The sequence below is a fragment of the Arachis ipaensis genome, chromosome B9 (genome assembly GCF_059453495.1).
Source record: "Arachis ipaensis isolate K30076 ecotype BB chromosome B9, ASM5945349v1, whole genome shotgun sequence".
Classification (NCBI taxonomy): Eukaryota; Viridiplantae; Streptophyta; class Magnoliopsida; order Fabales; family Fabaceae; genus Arachis; species Arachis ipaensis.
The window spans coordinates 155,117,213-155,131,444 of record NC_142444.1 but is presented as its reverse complement, the minus strand read 5'-3'; the positions used below and the strand labels follow the sequence as shown (position 1 = coordinate 155,131,444).

The window sequence follows — 14,232 nt, the reverse complement described above, 5'->3', positions numbered from 1 at the left end:
GTAACCAGGATAAGGGAAAGTCGTAAGGAGCATCAGGGTCAAAATGCGGGCTAGACAGAGGATGTTGAAAAGCTCGATTAGGTAACGCATATCGTCTAATACGAGGCTCTAATCCCATGATGAAGTAACTGTGATGTACCGGATCCTCATAGACGTAAGGGTCCTCGAACTCATAGAAGATCACGCCCGTCTCCATCTGAGGGGGAGGAAGGGAGAGAAGGGGTAAGAACTGGGGAGTTCTTAGTAGGGTCGGGGTTGTTAGTTACGTTCATTTATTCGTTTTCGATTAGCAGATGGATAATAGAATACAGTAATGTAGTAAACAGAGGTTAAAAATAGATAGAAAAACAACGAACAGAACACAAGCAGAAGAATACAAGAAGATAAAGCATAGACATAGCACTCGAACAAACAAACATAAAGAAATAGATCACACACAAGAAAGAATGCAACAGAGAATGATGCGCAGACAAGAATGATGCATGTCTAGCCCTAGTACAGGCCATGAGCTCATGTGTCGGTTGGCTGCCCGCAGTCCCGACATTTATCCGGTCACGAGTAATCCCGATTTCCCGAATACGATTTTCCGTTCCTAAATAAATGCGCATATAATAATAGCCGCTCATTTGAGACAGCCTCTGCTTACTGCAGGAAAATATATATATACTCTGCTCTGCTCTGGGGAAGCGAAAAATAGCTGTAGGTGACTTAGTTTCCCTACAGAAGCTCTGGGTTACATTAAGCAACTAATATATATTAAATATAACTCTGGGTTGCATCAAGCAACTAATATATATATATATATATAGCTCTGGGTTGCATCAAGCAACTTATATATATAAATATCTCTTTATTATATTACTCTTCTCTTTATATCTCTTTACTCTGTTCTGGTTTCTCTTTTCTCTGTATCTCTTTACTCTGTTTTAATTATTCTGTTCTCTGTATCTCTTTTCTCTTCTCTGATTACTCTTTTCATTTGTATCTATATTACTCTTTTTCTCTTTATCTCTTTACTTTACTATGGTTACTCTGTTTTCTGTGTTTTTCTACTCTACTCTGATTTCTCTGTTTAACGTATGTATTTAACTTTTCATAAAATACCTAACCCTATTCGCAATTCCAGGACTAACTATGTTGCCCTAGTTCGTTCACTAGTCTCTATCTGTTTTTCTGTCATTAAAACTTTACAGACTTTTCTTCGATTTTTATCTTTTCTTCAACTTTTTATCTTTTATTTATCTTTGCCTCACTAATATGTTTTTACCACTCCCTAAGTGTTTTATGAAGGTAATTATGAGATTCTGCGCTTAAAGTTGTCTTTCTAAAGCTTTTACAGAAAACTGCATTTTCCGCATTATTTTATTATTTTTATTAAAATATTATTTTTAATTAAATATTATTATTTAATATTTTATTATTTTTTATTATTTTATCATTAAATTTTCGAAAATTAACTTACTTTTACTTTTAATCTTTAAAATTCACTTTTTACCACCTGTAACTTTTAATATTTCTACTTTTACCACCCTAACTTTCAGAAATTACCAAACAACCCCTTAAACACCAAAAATTTTACTTCCTTGCCCTTTTTAAGATCTAAGGCCTGTTCTTCATTGTTCTTCATCACACTCAAAGTGTTCTTCATGTTCTTCATAAATTCTTCAGATTCTTTCTCTGTTTTTACCCGTTTTTCAGTCTTTTCGGCAACCGATTTTTACTATAATTCATAATAAATTAGCAGCCACTAATACCCCATCTTTTCTACATGATTTTAACACAAATTGAACCTCAATTTAAGCTTAAGGTTTCATTTTTCCAGCTGCCCAAGAACATGAACTTTAAAGCTTGAATTTCATCAAATTTCATCAAAATTTCACCAAATTTTCACCAAGAATCAATCATATATGCAACCAATTTTTAGCACAGCCAATTTATACAACATTCACACAACTCAAACACAAATAATCAAGATTAATTTCGTGACACCCTACCTGGTTTTGCTGCTCCTAATTCAATCAAAGTTTCAAGTGGTCCTTAAGCACTTTTTCCTCCTAAATCACATCAAGAAAACACATATTTAACCATGTTTTCTTGAAACCGAATCAAAAGAGAGATGGTGCAGCCAACTCACCTTGATTCCAGCCTTGATAAGTCATATGATCATGTAGAGAAAGAAGAGAGGATCATTTTGGTCGGATTGGAATTTTGATTTGAGTTTTAGTTCAGCAGAAATCAAGCTTTGAAGATTTGGAACTAAGAACTTTTCTCTCTTTTTCTCTCTACCTATTTTCGGCCACAAAGTGAAAATGAGCCAGCCTTGGGGGTTTTGGGGGTGTAGGGTGAGTTGTGATTGGTTGGCTTGGAGGTGGATTAAAATAATATTAAAATACCTCAGGTGTATAACTACTAAAACTAGATGTATCAGAACACTTGCAAAAACATCTCTAAAAATTATTTTCTGAGCTACTAGCATAAATGACACTAGTAACATATTTATTATGAGAATAAAACATGAATAATGAGGCCTTAGCATTGCTAAAGTCATCAGAGAGTGCTGGTGCTAAGCTGCACCAGTAAATTGTGAACCCAGTTAAACCGGTTTTCTGTTTTTAACTAAAACTGATCAGGTAACCTTATAATATCATTCGAGAAGCTTCTAATACTAATATAATGATAATATCATCCTATTATCTCTCTTCTCTCATAAAGCGGGTCCGGTTTGTCAACTAAGACTATTTACGAAAAACCGAATCAAAACTCCTAACCGATACGGTTCAAAAACTAGGTTCTTTGCGACCGCGTTATCGAGCTTGTCTCGGAAAAGGTTCTAACTTAAAGATGACATAATGACAATGAGGATTGAGATACTCGATGATATATCAAAGGTTTTCCCTTTACTGATCTTCCGGAGAAATTCGTACTTTCAGAAAAGATCTCGCGTACTCGAAAATCGGGGTTGTTACATAACATATCAGTGTTATTGTGCATAATTTCTGTCATTTTTTCCAATCCTCCCTCAAAACTGTTAATATATGTTCTTGGTTTTCAAGGGTTAACATATTTTCCTAATTATCGACCCCGAACTTAAAGGAAAGGTTTAGTGGGAGATCACAATTAAAGATGTTTTTCATATTGGGGACCAAAAAATTTTTTTCATGATTAGCCTTATCCATTTAACAAGCATTTTGTAGTTTCAAATGTACATATCGTAGATTTATAACACCAACAAAAACAAAAAAAGACAGCATCATATGTAAAGCATAAGCAATGCAGTTAAATAACTAGTATTCATATATATGACCTCCTAATCGAAGAATATAATTAAGTGTAAAAGAATCTCAACCAATTGAAAGATAACAATTTTTTATACCTTTCAAAAAAAATTTAAACATAAACTACATATGAAAGAAAAAAAAAAAGAAAATGAAAGCAAGTAATAGGTGTTAATGTGGTTTTGGGTATAAATTTACATAAAAATAAAAAAAAAACTTATGGATATATAGAAAACAGTATTTCAGAAGAAAAGTATTAAACAAGAGACCATATTGAAGATCTTATCTTAGTGAAAAACAAGCAGAAAAATCTAAGCTAAACTTGAATTTGATCAGAGACAACATATGCAAAGTGCCTTGTAACTTTTCAAAGTTATTTGTTCAACTTGAAACAGATAAAGTAATGGACTCTTTGATAGTCATCCTGAAGAAAGATAATTTTTTTTATATATAAAGACTATTCACATGAAGATAGTAATTTATTTGTTATATGTTATATCATAAATTAACTTAATCAAATCCTTTAAAATTGCTTAACATTTTTTTAGTTGTCCTTTTTAGATTAAAAAAATTATTTTAATCAACTTTAACACCTATCCATGTGAGAGTTAGTTATGAATTTTGTGTACAAGTAAATAAAATAGCTGAATAGTTATAAAAGTGTAGATTATAGAGCAAATTTGCAAACAAGTGCGGTGGAACAAGGTTACTTTGCGGTGAAAGGTAAGTTGTTAATTTCTATCGTTTTTAATAACTGAGCTCCCAAATAATAATAATTTCTGTGTGTCCTACGAAATCAATTAGTTTACCTAAACCAAGTTTACTTTAGCAGTTATATTTTGATTGGAGCATTTTATCAGACAGTTTATAGACATAAAAATTAACAAAGTATGAATAAGCATTTTTTTTTTATTGGAGCATTTGATCAAGTAGTTTACATACATGAAAATTAACAAAGTAATAAATCAAACCAAAATATAATCTCTATCCATATACTTCAAAATTAAATCACAAACACAGATCCATCAATATATAGCGTTAAATGGGAAATAAGAGCAACATAAAAAATTTATCTATAGTATATACACACATCAATTTTTTCAATTCTGATTAACTTATAAATCAATACCTTTGCATGTTTTCACTTGAGCATTTTATCAAACAGTTTACAGGCATAAAAATTAACAAACTTATAATTCAAACTAAAATGTAATCTTTGTTCTTATACTGCAAAATTGAACCTGAGACCCACATATTTATGAATATAATAAAGAATGAAAGGTGAAATAAGAGCAACATAGAAAATTTACCATATTTGACCCGTAGATGAAAGATGCCGTGACCAAAATGATTGAGAAGTGGTGGAGGAATGGACCGTTAGTAACACTTGCACTGGTTGATAGTGTTGGAAGTGGGTAGCATGCACAGCTGAATCTCAGGTTGAAGAAGAGTCTTCAGAAAAAGAGAAAGGTAAGGTTTGGAAATGATGCAGTAACGCGTTTTCTTTCCATTTTTTCGCTTTAGTCGGAGAGAAAAGTTTTTGGTGGGTCCCTTTCACTTTTTGCAACTTATGCATTTTTTTGGGATAAGTACGATTTTGGTCCCTCACGTTGAGGGTCAGAATCGAACCCGTCCCCGATGTATATTTTGATTTAAAATCGTCCTTAAAGTCGCATTTAAATTTAAAATCGTCCTTTCTAATAAATTTTTTTTAATTTATTCCTAAACTACCCCTAAAATAAAAAAATTATAAAATTATAAAAAAAAAATAAAACGCGTACGGGAGGGGGGGAAGGGTTTACGAAGGGAGAGGGGGAAAGGGGGAAGGGGGAAAAGGAGAAGGGGGGAGGGGGGACGGCGGGGGGGATGGCGCCGGCGGCAAAGAGAGGGAGGAGGGGAAGTGGAAGAAGCCGAAGAAGAAGCGGGTTCAGGGTGAGAGGAAAGGGGAGAGGGGGAGGAGGACGGCGGCGGCGAAGGGGGAAAGGGGAAGAACGCGGGGTGGGGGTGGGGGTGGGGGGAAGGGGAGAGGGGGAGGACGGCGGCGGCGAAGGGGAAGAACGTTGGAGTCCGCCTGCCGCCTCGCCTCGCCGCCTCCGCCTAGCTTCTGCCGCCTCACGCCTCGCTTCTGCCACCTCACGCCTCGCCGCCTCCGCCTCGCCGCCTCACGTCACCGCCTCCGCCTCGCCGCCTCACGTCGCCGCCTCCGCCTCGCTTCTGCCGCCTCCGCCTCCGCCTCGCTTCTGCCGCCTCTGCCTCACGCCTTGTTTCTGCTTTCTTATTTTCTGTTTCTGTTTGTTTCTGTTTCTGTTTCTGTTTGGTGGTGGTGGTGGTTGGTGGTGGTTGTGGTTGTGGTGTTGTTTCCTGTTTCTTGGTGGTGGTGGTGGTTGGTGGTTGGTGGTGGTTGTGGTTGTGAGGGTGGGGGTGGATGGTGGTGGGAGGGGGAGACCGGGGGTGGAGGAGGGGGGAAGGGGAGACCGAGGGTGGGGGTGGCAGGAAGGGGAGACGGGGAGGTGGAGGGGGGAAGGGGAGACCGGGGGTGGAGTGGGGATGGGGGTGGGGGAGAGGGGAAGGGGAGGAGGAGGGCGAGGGGAGACCGGGGGTGGGGTTGGGGGTGGGGGAGGGGAGAGGGAGGCGGGAAGGGGAGACCGGGTGGGGGAAGGGTATTTTTGTCCAAAAAAATAAAAAGGACGATTTTAATACGAAAAAAACACGTTAAGGACGATTTTAAATCAAAATATACATCGGGAACGGGTTCGATTCTGACCCTCAACGTGAGGGACCAAAATCGTACTTATCCCTATTTTTTTCCTTTACATTTTCTTTCATTTCCAAACAAATGAAACTTCATATTTCCTTCTTTTTTTTTTGCCTGTTCATGTTCAATTTCCCCCAATTTCCATCTAAACAAACAGAGCGTAAGAGAGTAGAAAGAAAAAAAATTAAATGAGATTAAAATGGATGATTTTTAAAAATATTTAAATATAAAAAAATAAAAATGTGTGTTCTTATGAATTATGTCTTAGCGTATTAATTTTAAGCAAAGATTTTAAAAACATGTATTTTGTATGATATTGTGTTCATAAACATCATGTGTCTAATCAAATAAGCAGTAGACGTATATCATCGTAACTAAACACGGTTTTAGGAATCACTCCAAAAATTAATTTAGTTTTGACACACAATTGGTGTGAAAATGATGTTGGCGCCACATTTCAAAACCCTACCTCCGTTTCCCCCCAATTTCACTTGACTAGTCAGAATTATCTTATTTATTTATTTATTATTATAATAATTATCTTCTTTCAATGATGAAAGAATTAGAAACGCCCATCCAATCTAAATAATCCAATGATAAATTTACTGAATTAAATTGAAATTACTATTTAATCAAAGCAGCAAAAACAACCTAACAAAACCAAACCAAACCCACAGGGATGAGAGCGATTCCGAACTAGGGCTCTCCCACGCGCCCACGGTTTCATCGTACTGTTTCTTTTGTACTTTCTTGTTCTCTTCTCTCTCTCTCTCTTTCATTCATTCATTCTCATTCACACTTCACTCTCTTCTCTTCTTGTTCAATTTCTTGTTCCGTTTTTCTTCCACACAATCAAGCTTTCACATTTGAACCTTCCATGGAGCCTCCACTCCTACCGAAGAAGCCCCTTTCCGATAAAGTTCCGAACTTTGATGCCAACAAACAAGGTGACTCTGCTCACCACCACCCGACAAGCGCGGTCACTGAGGACCAGGTCGATGAAGGCGTGGAAGGTGTGACTATGGATGAAAAGGAGCAGCTTTTGAACAGTGGTGATAATGGGCTTGAAGATTCCTCTTGTGTTCAAGAAGTTAGTGTTGTTGGAAAGAAGCGCAAAAGAAAATCTAAAAAGGAGATGCTGGAGGCCTTGGAGATCGAGAAGAAGAAGAAAGGTGATGATGATTCCGCTGCTATGACTGTGAAAATGCGTGAAAGAACAAGCGTTCCAAGTTATGCTGAGAATCTCAAAGAATATGATGATGATGAGGGTCTTGGTGAGAAGAAGAGACGTGGCAGAAAACCGAAGAACCAGAAGAAGGAAGAACGCCCTAGTAATGAAAATGATGTTCCAGATGCTGAAAATGAGTCAAAATCTGGGAAAAGGAAGTTAGAAGATCGGAACCCCAGTGATTCTGCAAATGGCAATGTTCAGGAGAAGATTCCTGGAAGGAAAAGAAAGAACTTGGATGGTGAGTTAAAGTGTGAAAATGAAAAGATGGAAAATGAGGAGTTGGGGTCTCATTCCAATGCTCAAATTGATGCTGAGACGACTTTAGATTCCTTGGAAAAAGGTGACAATCAGCGTAGATACGGTTTAAGGACGAATCGTGTGGTCAAAATGCAACAAGAGGAGCCAAAAGTCAGGAGAGACCAAAAAGTAAAAACACCATCTCTTTACTCATTTGTTCCTTATGTGTGTATGTGTAAATAAATGTTTTGTTTAGATTAAAATTTTGGTGTATGTTTCTGATGATTGTGAGTCAACAGTTCGTTGAAGAGGAGAGCTTAATGTGCCATCAATGTCAGAGGAATGATAAAGGTGGTGTAGTGAGGTGCGCTAGATGCAAGACGAAAAGATATTGCATGCCCTGTATAGAAAATTGGTATTGCTTTCTCTGTTTGTTTTTTATTTCCCGTTTTGTTGGTTATTTTTGCTAGAGTTACAATTGATTACTTTATCCTATTAAGGGAAAAAGGTAATTTATAGTCCATAGAAACAACAGCAACAGCAGGAATACACTGAAGTGCTGTGTCTAAGGAGAGCTTCACTGATTTGTTGATGATAGCTGATTTTTTTTTAAAAATTATTTATTTATTTTGTTCGGTGTCTTGTGAAGGTATCCCAATATGAAGCCAGATGAATTTACTCTCTGTCCTGTATGCCGAGGCAATTGTAATTGCAAAGCATGTTTGCGATCTACTGATCTTATTAAGGTTTGTTCTTTTTCCATTGTGTACTGATTTTCCTTTGATTTTCAGTATTTTGCTTTTTAACTGTGGGCGTTTCGTTTTATGTAGGAAATGAAGATGAGGAAAAATACCAACAACCATAAACAAGTTGATTTCTCTTTGTATTTGCTAAAAGGCGTTCTTCCATATATAAAACAGTTGGATAAAGAACAAATTGCTGAGAAAGAGTTCGAAGCTAAAAGACAAGGTATCGTTTGTTTGATAATTCTTAACTGAGGTCATTGATGTATAGGTTGACAGTGCCCTAAAATTAATGAATTTGGATCTTAGTTTTGTGTACTAACATGATTTGGTAATTGTACTAAATTATTCTTCCTGCATGCAGCAAATCAGCATATCTAGTGTTTAGGGTTATAATCTGATTCTTAAGCCAAAGTTTAGTACCGGTTCTATATCGGTTTCATTGTCTAATTTGGTTGTGGGACACTGGGATGTGGAATACAGGGCTTTCATCCTTGGAGCTAAAAATTGAAAAGGCAGATTTTCAACCAAACGAACGTGTCTACTGGTTAGTATTTCTCTGATTCCTTCTTGTTTTTCAGTTGCCCTTCTTTCCATTTAGTTGTTGACTCAATACTTTCTTGTAGTGACAACTGCAAAACGTCAATATTTGATTACCACAGAAGCTGTGAAACGTGCTCTTTTGACCTGTGTCTCAGCTGTTGCCATGAATTTCGTAATGGGCAGCTTTTAGGTGGTCCAGATCCAATTGGGTTTGGGTTTGTCAACCGGGGAATCGGATATCTGCATGGTGAACCAAAACCAGAAGTAAAGGGAAAATCCAATGGATCACAGGTTCAGACTCAGGAATCACAGGCTATTCCTGTACCACGTGGGTGGTCAAGGGATGGGTGGCATGCAGAGAGTGATGGCAGCATACCCTGCCCAAAAGTCACTGAGGAGTGCTGCGGCAGATCTCTGGAGCTGAGAAGTGTATTTGGTCCAAATTTTATCTCTGAGTTAGTACACAAAGCAGATGAGCTAGCAGAAGCATATAAGCTTGACAATTCAGTTGAGATTCCTGATAGCTGGTGCTCATGTTCGACGTTGAGAAACACTGTTGATAAAAATAAAAATACAAGGAAGGCAGCTTCCCGTGAAGATTCCAGTGACAACTTTTTATACTGCCCGTCAGCTTTAGATCTACAACAGCATGATGATGTAAAACATTTTCAATGGCACTGGAGCAAAGGGGAGCCTGTGATTGTCAGCAATGTGCTCGATTGTTCATCAGGTTTGAGCTGGGAACCACTTGTCATGTGGCGTGCATGTCGTCAGATAACTAACACCAAGCATGGTATACATTTGGAGGTCGAAGCAATTGATTGCTTGGATTGGTGCGAGGTTTGTTCAATTTCTCAGTCCTTAACATGCAGGGTTTTTCCTTTGTTTCTTTATCTTGATTTTCATGAGGCTTATTTCTGATTTGCTTTGAAGGCTAGTTTATTATATTGTTTTTGTTGAATAGGCATGTAGAGAAAATTGTATTGTTGCATTGTGGTAGCAAGTTGGAAGGGTATTTTGTTGTTATTGTAGTCGGTGTTAGTCTTGGAAATAAACTTTCAGCAGATGTTTGCTTGCTGTATATTGTTTCTTCCAACCTTGTCGACAAATATGGGTGAACAGTCAATTCATGGTTCTACAATTATTATTATTATCATAGTTTCTCTTTTCTGAAGGTTTCATGTCATGTCATATCTTACCATTGCAGAAAGCTATCTAAGTTTGTTGCTGTCTGTTTTCCTATTTTTTGTTACCTTTGCACCTGCAATTCATGCTTCTGGACTTGTATTTTTTGCCCCCTTTTTTTACTTTTTCTTTTTCAAAACACGATCATGACTTCCTAGCACACGTTAAGGTGATTTTATCATTTATGGTTGTATATATTATTGTTTTCCACTTGTACTCATTCTATTCATTGTTTCAGCAATTCTTTAAACTCTATTACTTTTACTTAACATTTCTATTCTTTTGCTGGTGATGTATACATGTTTCACTAGAGTTGTTGATTAAATGCAGGCAGATGTTAATATCCATCAATTCTTTACTGGGTATTCAAGCGGACGTAAAGATTGGTGTAACTGGCCTCAGATACTGAAATTAAAAGATTGGCCACCTTCTAATTTATTTGAGGAACGTTTACCGCGTCACTGTGCTGAGTTTATATCATCCTTGCCCTACAAGGATTATACAGATCCTCTTATTGGTGCTCTTAATCTTGCTGTGAAGTTGCCGAAGGAAAGTATAAAGCCAGACATGGGGCCAAAGACATATATTGCTTATGGATTTCCGGAAGAGCTTGGGCGTGGGGATTCTGTGACTAAGCTCCACTGCGATATGTCTGATGCAGTATGTTTTTTCCACTTGTTGTATTAGGCATGTTTTCCATTATGATTGCGTTTCTCAGATGTTTCACATGCGTTGGTTATAGTTTTTGTAGTCCAGGTCATATATTTTTTGGCTCACTATGTCATCTCTCCATAAACTCTCATTTGATCCTATGTTTCATGAGTGATTGATAATCTGCCAGAAGAATCTATCTATGATATTCTGATAATGTTGCAAATAAATTTCCATACCAAGGATTTGTTGCTATTTTTGGTTCATTGAGTGCATACTGAATTACTTATTCATGAAGAATTATTATATATATTTTCTTTTCTTTTTTTTTTTTTCATTAAACTGGATGCTTTAGGTAAATGTGCTAACTCACATTGCTGAAGTGAAATTGGATTCTAACACACGTGAAGCGATTGAGACATACAAAGCAAAGCACCTAAAGCAGGACCAGAGGGAATTGTATGGAGTTCATGAGGGAGAAACTACTGATGACACGCATAATGATTCATGTTCAGCCATAAATGCTTCTGACAAGCAAAATGGCTCTAAAGTTGTGGAAAATGAAAGTGGACTATGTGACATGAAAGTGGATGAACAGTTTCATCAAGCTTCTGGTAATGAGAGTGCAGCTGTAAATATGGATGGTCTTTGTCGCGGGTCAGAGTTGAAAGAGGCTGAAAAAGCGGAAGAACAAGAAAAAAGTATGTCAGGTGCCTTTGATGGTGCTCTCTGGGATATTTTTCGAAGAGAGGATATTCCTAAATTGCAGGAATATCTGAAAAATCATTTTAGAGAGTTTAGACATGTGTATTGCAGTCCTTTGACACAGGTAAAATAGTAAAAATAATTCTCTATTATTTGACACTATCTTTTCTACTTGTAGTTAATCTTGCCATGAACATATTCTTATAGCTACCTTTACATTTGTAATATATGGACTGTTGACCCTGATAGCGTTGATCTGATAATATCTTTCTTTTAAAATTTGTGGATGGGTGAATTATGTTCATGCGTAATGGATGCTGGACATGGGTGATTGATGTGATATGCAATACTGAGACATGCCATAAACATTCTGAAAAAAGTTTGTTAATTTATTGAGAATAACAATAAATTTTCCCTCAGTCCCTGTGCTTATATGTTTTTTGTTTTAATCGTATTTCTGTTGACATAGGTCATTCATCCCATCCATGATCAGACCATGTATTTGACTGAGTATCATAAGAGGAAGCTTAAGGAGGAGTATGGTTAGTTATTTCCATAAACTTTCCTATTTTGTTTGATTGATAATTAAATTGTACTGGCATGTTAACAGCTCTTTATTTCTTGTAGGAATTGAGCCCTGGACTTTCGTTCAGAGGTTAGGAGAAGCTGTTTTCATTCCAGCAGGTTGTCCTCACCAAGTCAGAAATCTGAAGGTAAGAACATACATGATGCATTAGTCACATCTTTAGTGTACTGAGTTGTTTCTTTATATATCTGCAATATTATAATTCAATAAAAATGTAAAGAATTTTCTTTTGTGAAGTGAGCCAGATGAAATTGCTAATCATATTCAAAATAGTTATCCCACAACCATTCTAGCCATCACACCAAATCCGGAGGATAATATTACAACTTTAAATCTAGGAATAGAACCAGATATCGGCTTCTCAAAAGGCCTATTTGTTTGGCATTGTAATCTCTTTTGATATACAGAAAAATTTCCTTTTTCTAACAACCCTTGCAACTAGCCACTTTTTCTGACTTGATTAATTTTTATATTTTAAGTAGTTCCTGAAATCTATTCAATCAAAACACAATCAAGTGAATTCCTTCCTTTTGCAGTCATGCATCAAGGTTGCCCTTGATTTTGTATCTCCTGAAAATCTTGGTGAGTGCTTCCGATTGACAGAGGAATTCCGCACACTCCCAATAAATCACAGGTCTTCTGAGGACAAGTTGGAGGTATAGCAAACAATATTTTGGTTTAACTTTACTAGTTGTTTCTTTGTTTCTTTATTGAATGTAGCAGGTCTATTCAAGTTGATTCTTGAACTGAATATAACATGATATAGCAGTTCTAATTGATTGATCCTTGAATATCATCTTTGACTTCAAAATGGGTCTTTAAAGACCATTTTGAAGTATATTTGCTATCAGATAACATTACTGAGTATCACATTGTATGTCTAATCTTGGCATGTGTAGTTTCTGCTTATGAAGAATTTGTTTTTGTATATCAGAAGTTTATTGTCACTAACCAATTTGTTTAAATTTGATAGTTCCAGCATGAACTTTACGTGTCCTTCATATTGCAAGCTTAATAGTTTCTTGCTGGTGTATAATGTAAATGCTTTACACTTTCTGAATTGCTGTGTTATTTACACCAGGTGAAGAAAATTACAGTACACACAATGAAAGATGTGGTTAAAAATTTGGAGGAAGCACGGTTAGTGTTTGCAATCCTTAGGCCTATCTGATTTGCATTGTGATGCATGCATGATTTGATTACAATGTTCACTTTGATAAGGCATTGTTAGATTATTGTTTCCAAGTTCATGAATCATGACTATGAATTTGAGTTTATTATTTGATTTACTAAATTGGTGATTTTTATACAGGTCTGGGAAAAGAGAGGTTCAGGATGTAAGTAAAAACAACTGCAAGAGAATGAAGTCAAAAAAGATGATTTGGTAGAGTCATTGGCCTATTAGCTGTGATGAATCTTGTGTTCCATAATTAGTATATAGTATCACTGCTCATGAATGTTTGGACTGTGTTTAGTGTTTAGGGGCATATGCTAATATGAGCACTGTACTTTTAAAACTTGATTACTGCATTATATTTCTCTCCCCATTACTATATGGTTACTACTTTTGTGAAAATTCTCATCCAACGTCTGCAAAGCTAACAAGTGAAAAATCTGTGGACACAAGCTCAAAAATTAGGGGGACATGTGGTTAGAAAAATGTTTTTATATTTCTAGAGTTTTATTCTAAACTTCATATTGAAAATGATTTTACAATGTAAGATTTTGAATCTAAAAATGTTACATGAGTACCACAGTTGATATCCTTTAAATCTGACTAAACTCTTATCTCATCTAATGTAATTGTAAAATGAAAAGTCCAATAATATTAATTATATTGGGTAAGTTTGTACTTCTAGGTTTTCAATGCAATTTGATTTTGATTCAATATATTAACCTAACAGTTTATCATTGATTCAGCTCATTGTCATCTTTTTTACTAAAGGGAGTAATAATGGCATAGGAACTATTGACAACAGTTAAAGTTAATATATTACATCATGAGTTTGAATGGAATGAGAATGAGGACAAGAGTGCAACAGAATAAAATAAAATGTAGCATAATCCCTTACCTTTCTTTGTTGGATCCATTATTATATATATTTTTACAGAAAACGGAATAAAAAAAATTTCTATTTTGATTCCAGTAAAATTAAATTAATTACTTGAAAGGAAATGGGTATTCAATTTCTATAATGAAATGACCATTCCCTGTAATTATTGCTTATTCCAATTCTCATTCTGTTCCTATGGTATTCCTTTTCCTCTTACCAAATGGGGAATTAATTAAGATATCTAATATTAGTGCTCAAAACTGTGTC

General features: G+C 36.2%; 1 protein-coding gene across 1 annotated transcript; it reads left to right on the top strand.

The window, feature by feature from the left end:
• Positions 1-6,647: 6,647 nt before the first annotated feature.
• LOC107617904 (lysine-specific demethylase JMJ26) lies at positions 6,648-13,487 on the top strand. The gene is made up of 13 exons (XM_016319782.3): positions 6,648-7,687; positions 7,798-7,913; positions 8,148-8,244; positions 8,329-8,467; positions 8,725-8,788; positions 8,868-9,624; positions 10,300-10,629; positions 10,976-11,449; positions 11,795-11,867; positions 11,953-12,038; positions 12,448-12,567; positions 12,993-13,051; positions 13,224-13,487. Exons 1-13 carry the CDS (start codon positions 6,908-6,910, stop codon positions 13,297-13,299), a joined length of 3,171 nt encoding a protein of 1,056 aa, XP_016175268.1. The 5' UTR covers positions 6,648-6,907; the 3' UTR covers positions 13,300-13,487.
• Positions 13,488-14,232: the final 745 nt, after the last annotated feature.

Coding starts and splice junctions, on each gene's coding strand:
- LOC107617904 (XM_016319782.3), top strand. CDS start 6,908: ATGGAGCCTCCACTCCTACCGAAGAAGCCCCTTTCCGATAAAGTTCCG. Junction 8,789..8,867: donor CCAAACGAACGTGTCTACTG/GTTAGTATTTCT, acceptor ACTTTCTTGTAG/TGACAACTGCAAAACGTCAA. Junction 12,039..12,447: donor ACCAAGTCAGAAATCTGAAG/GTAAGAACATAC, acceptor TTCCTTTTGCAG/TCATGCATCAAGGTTGCCCT.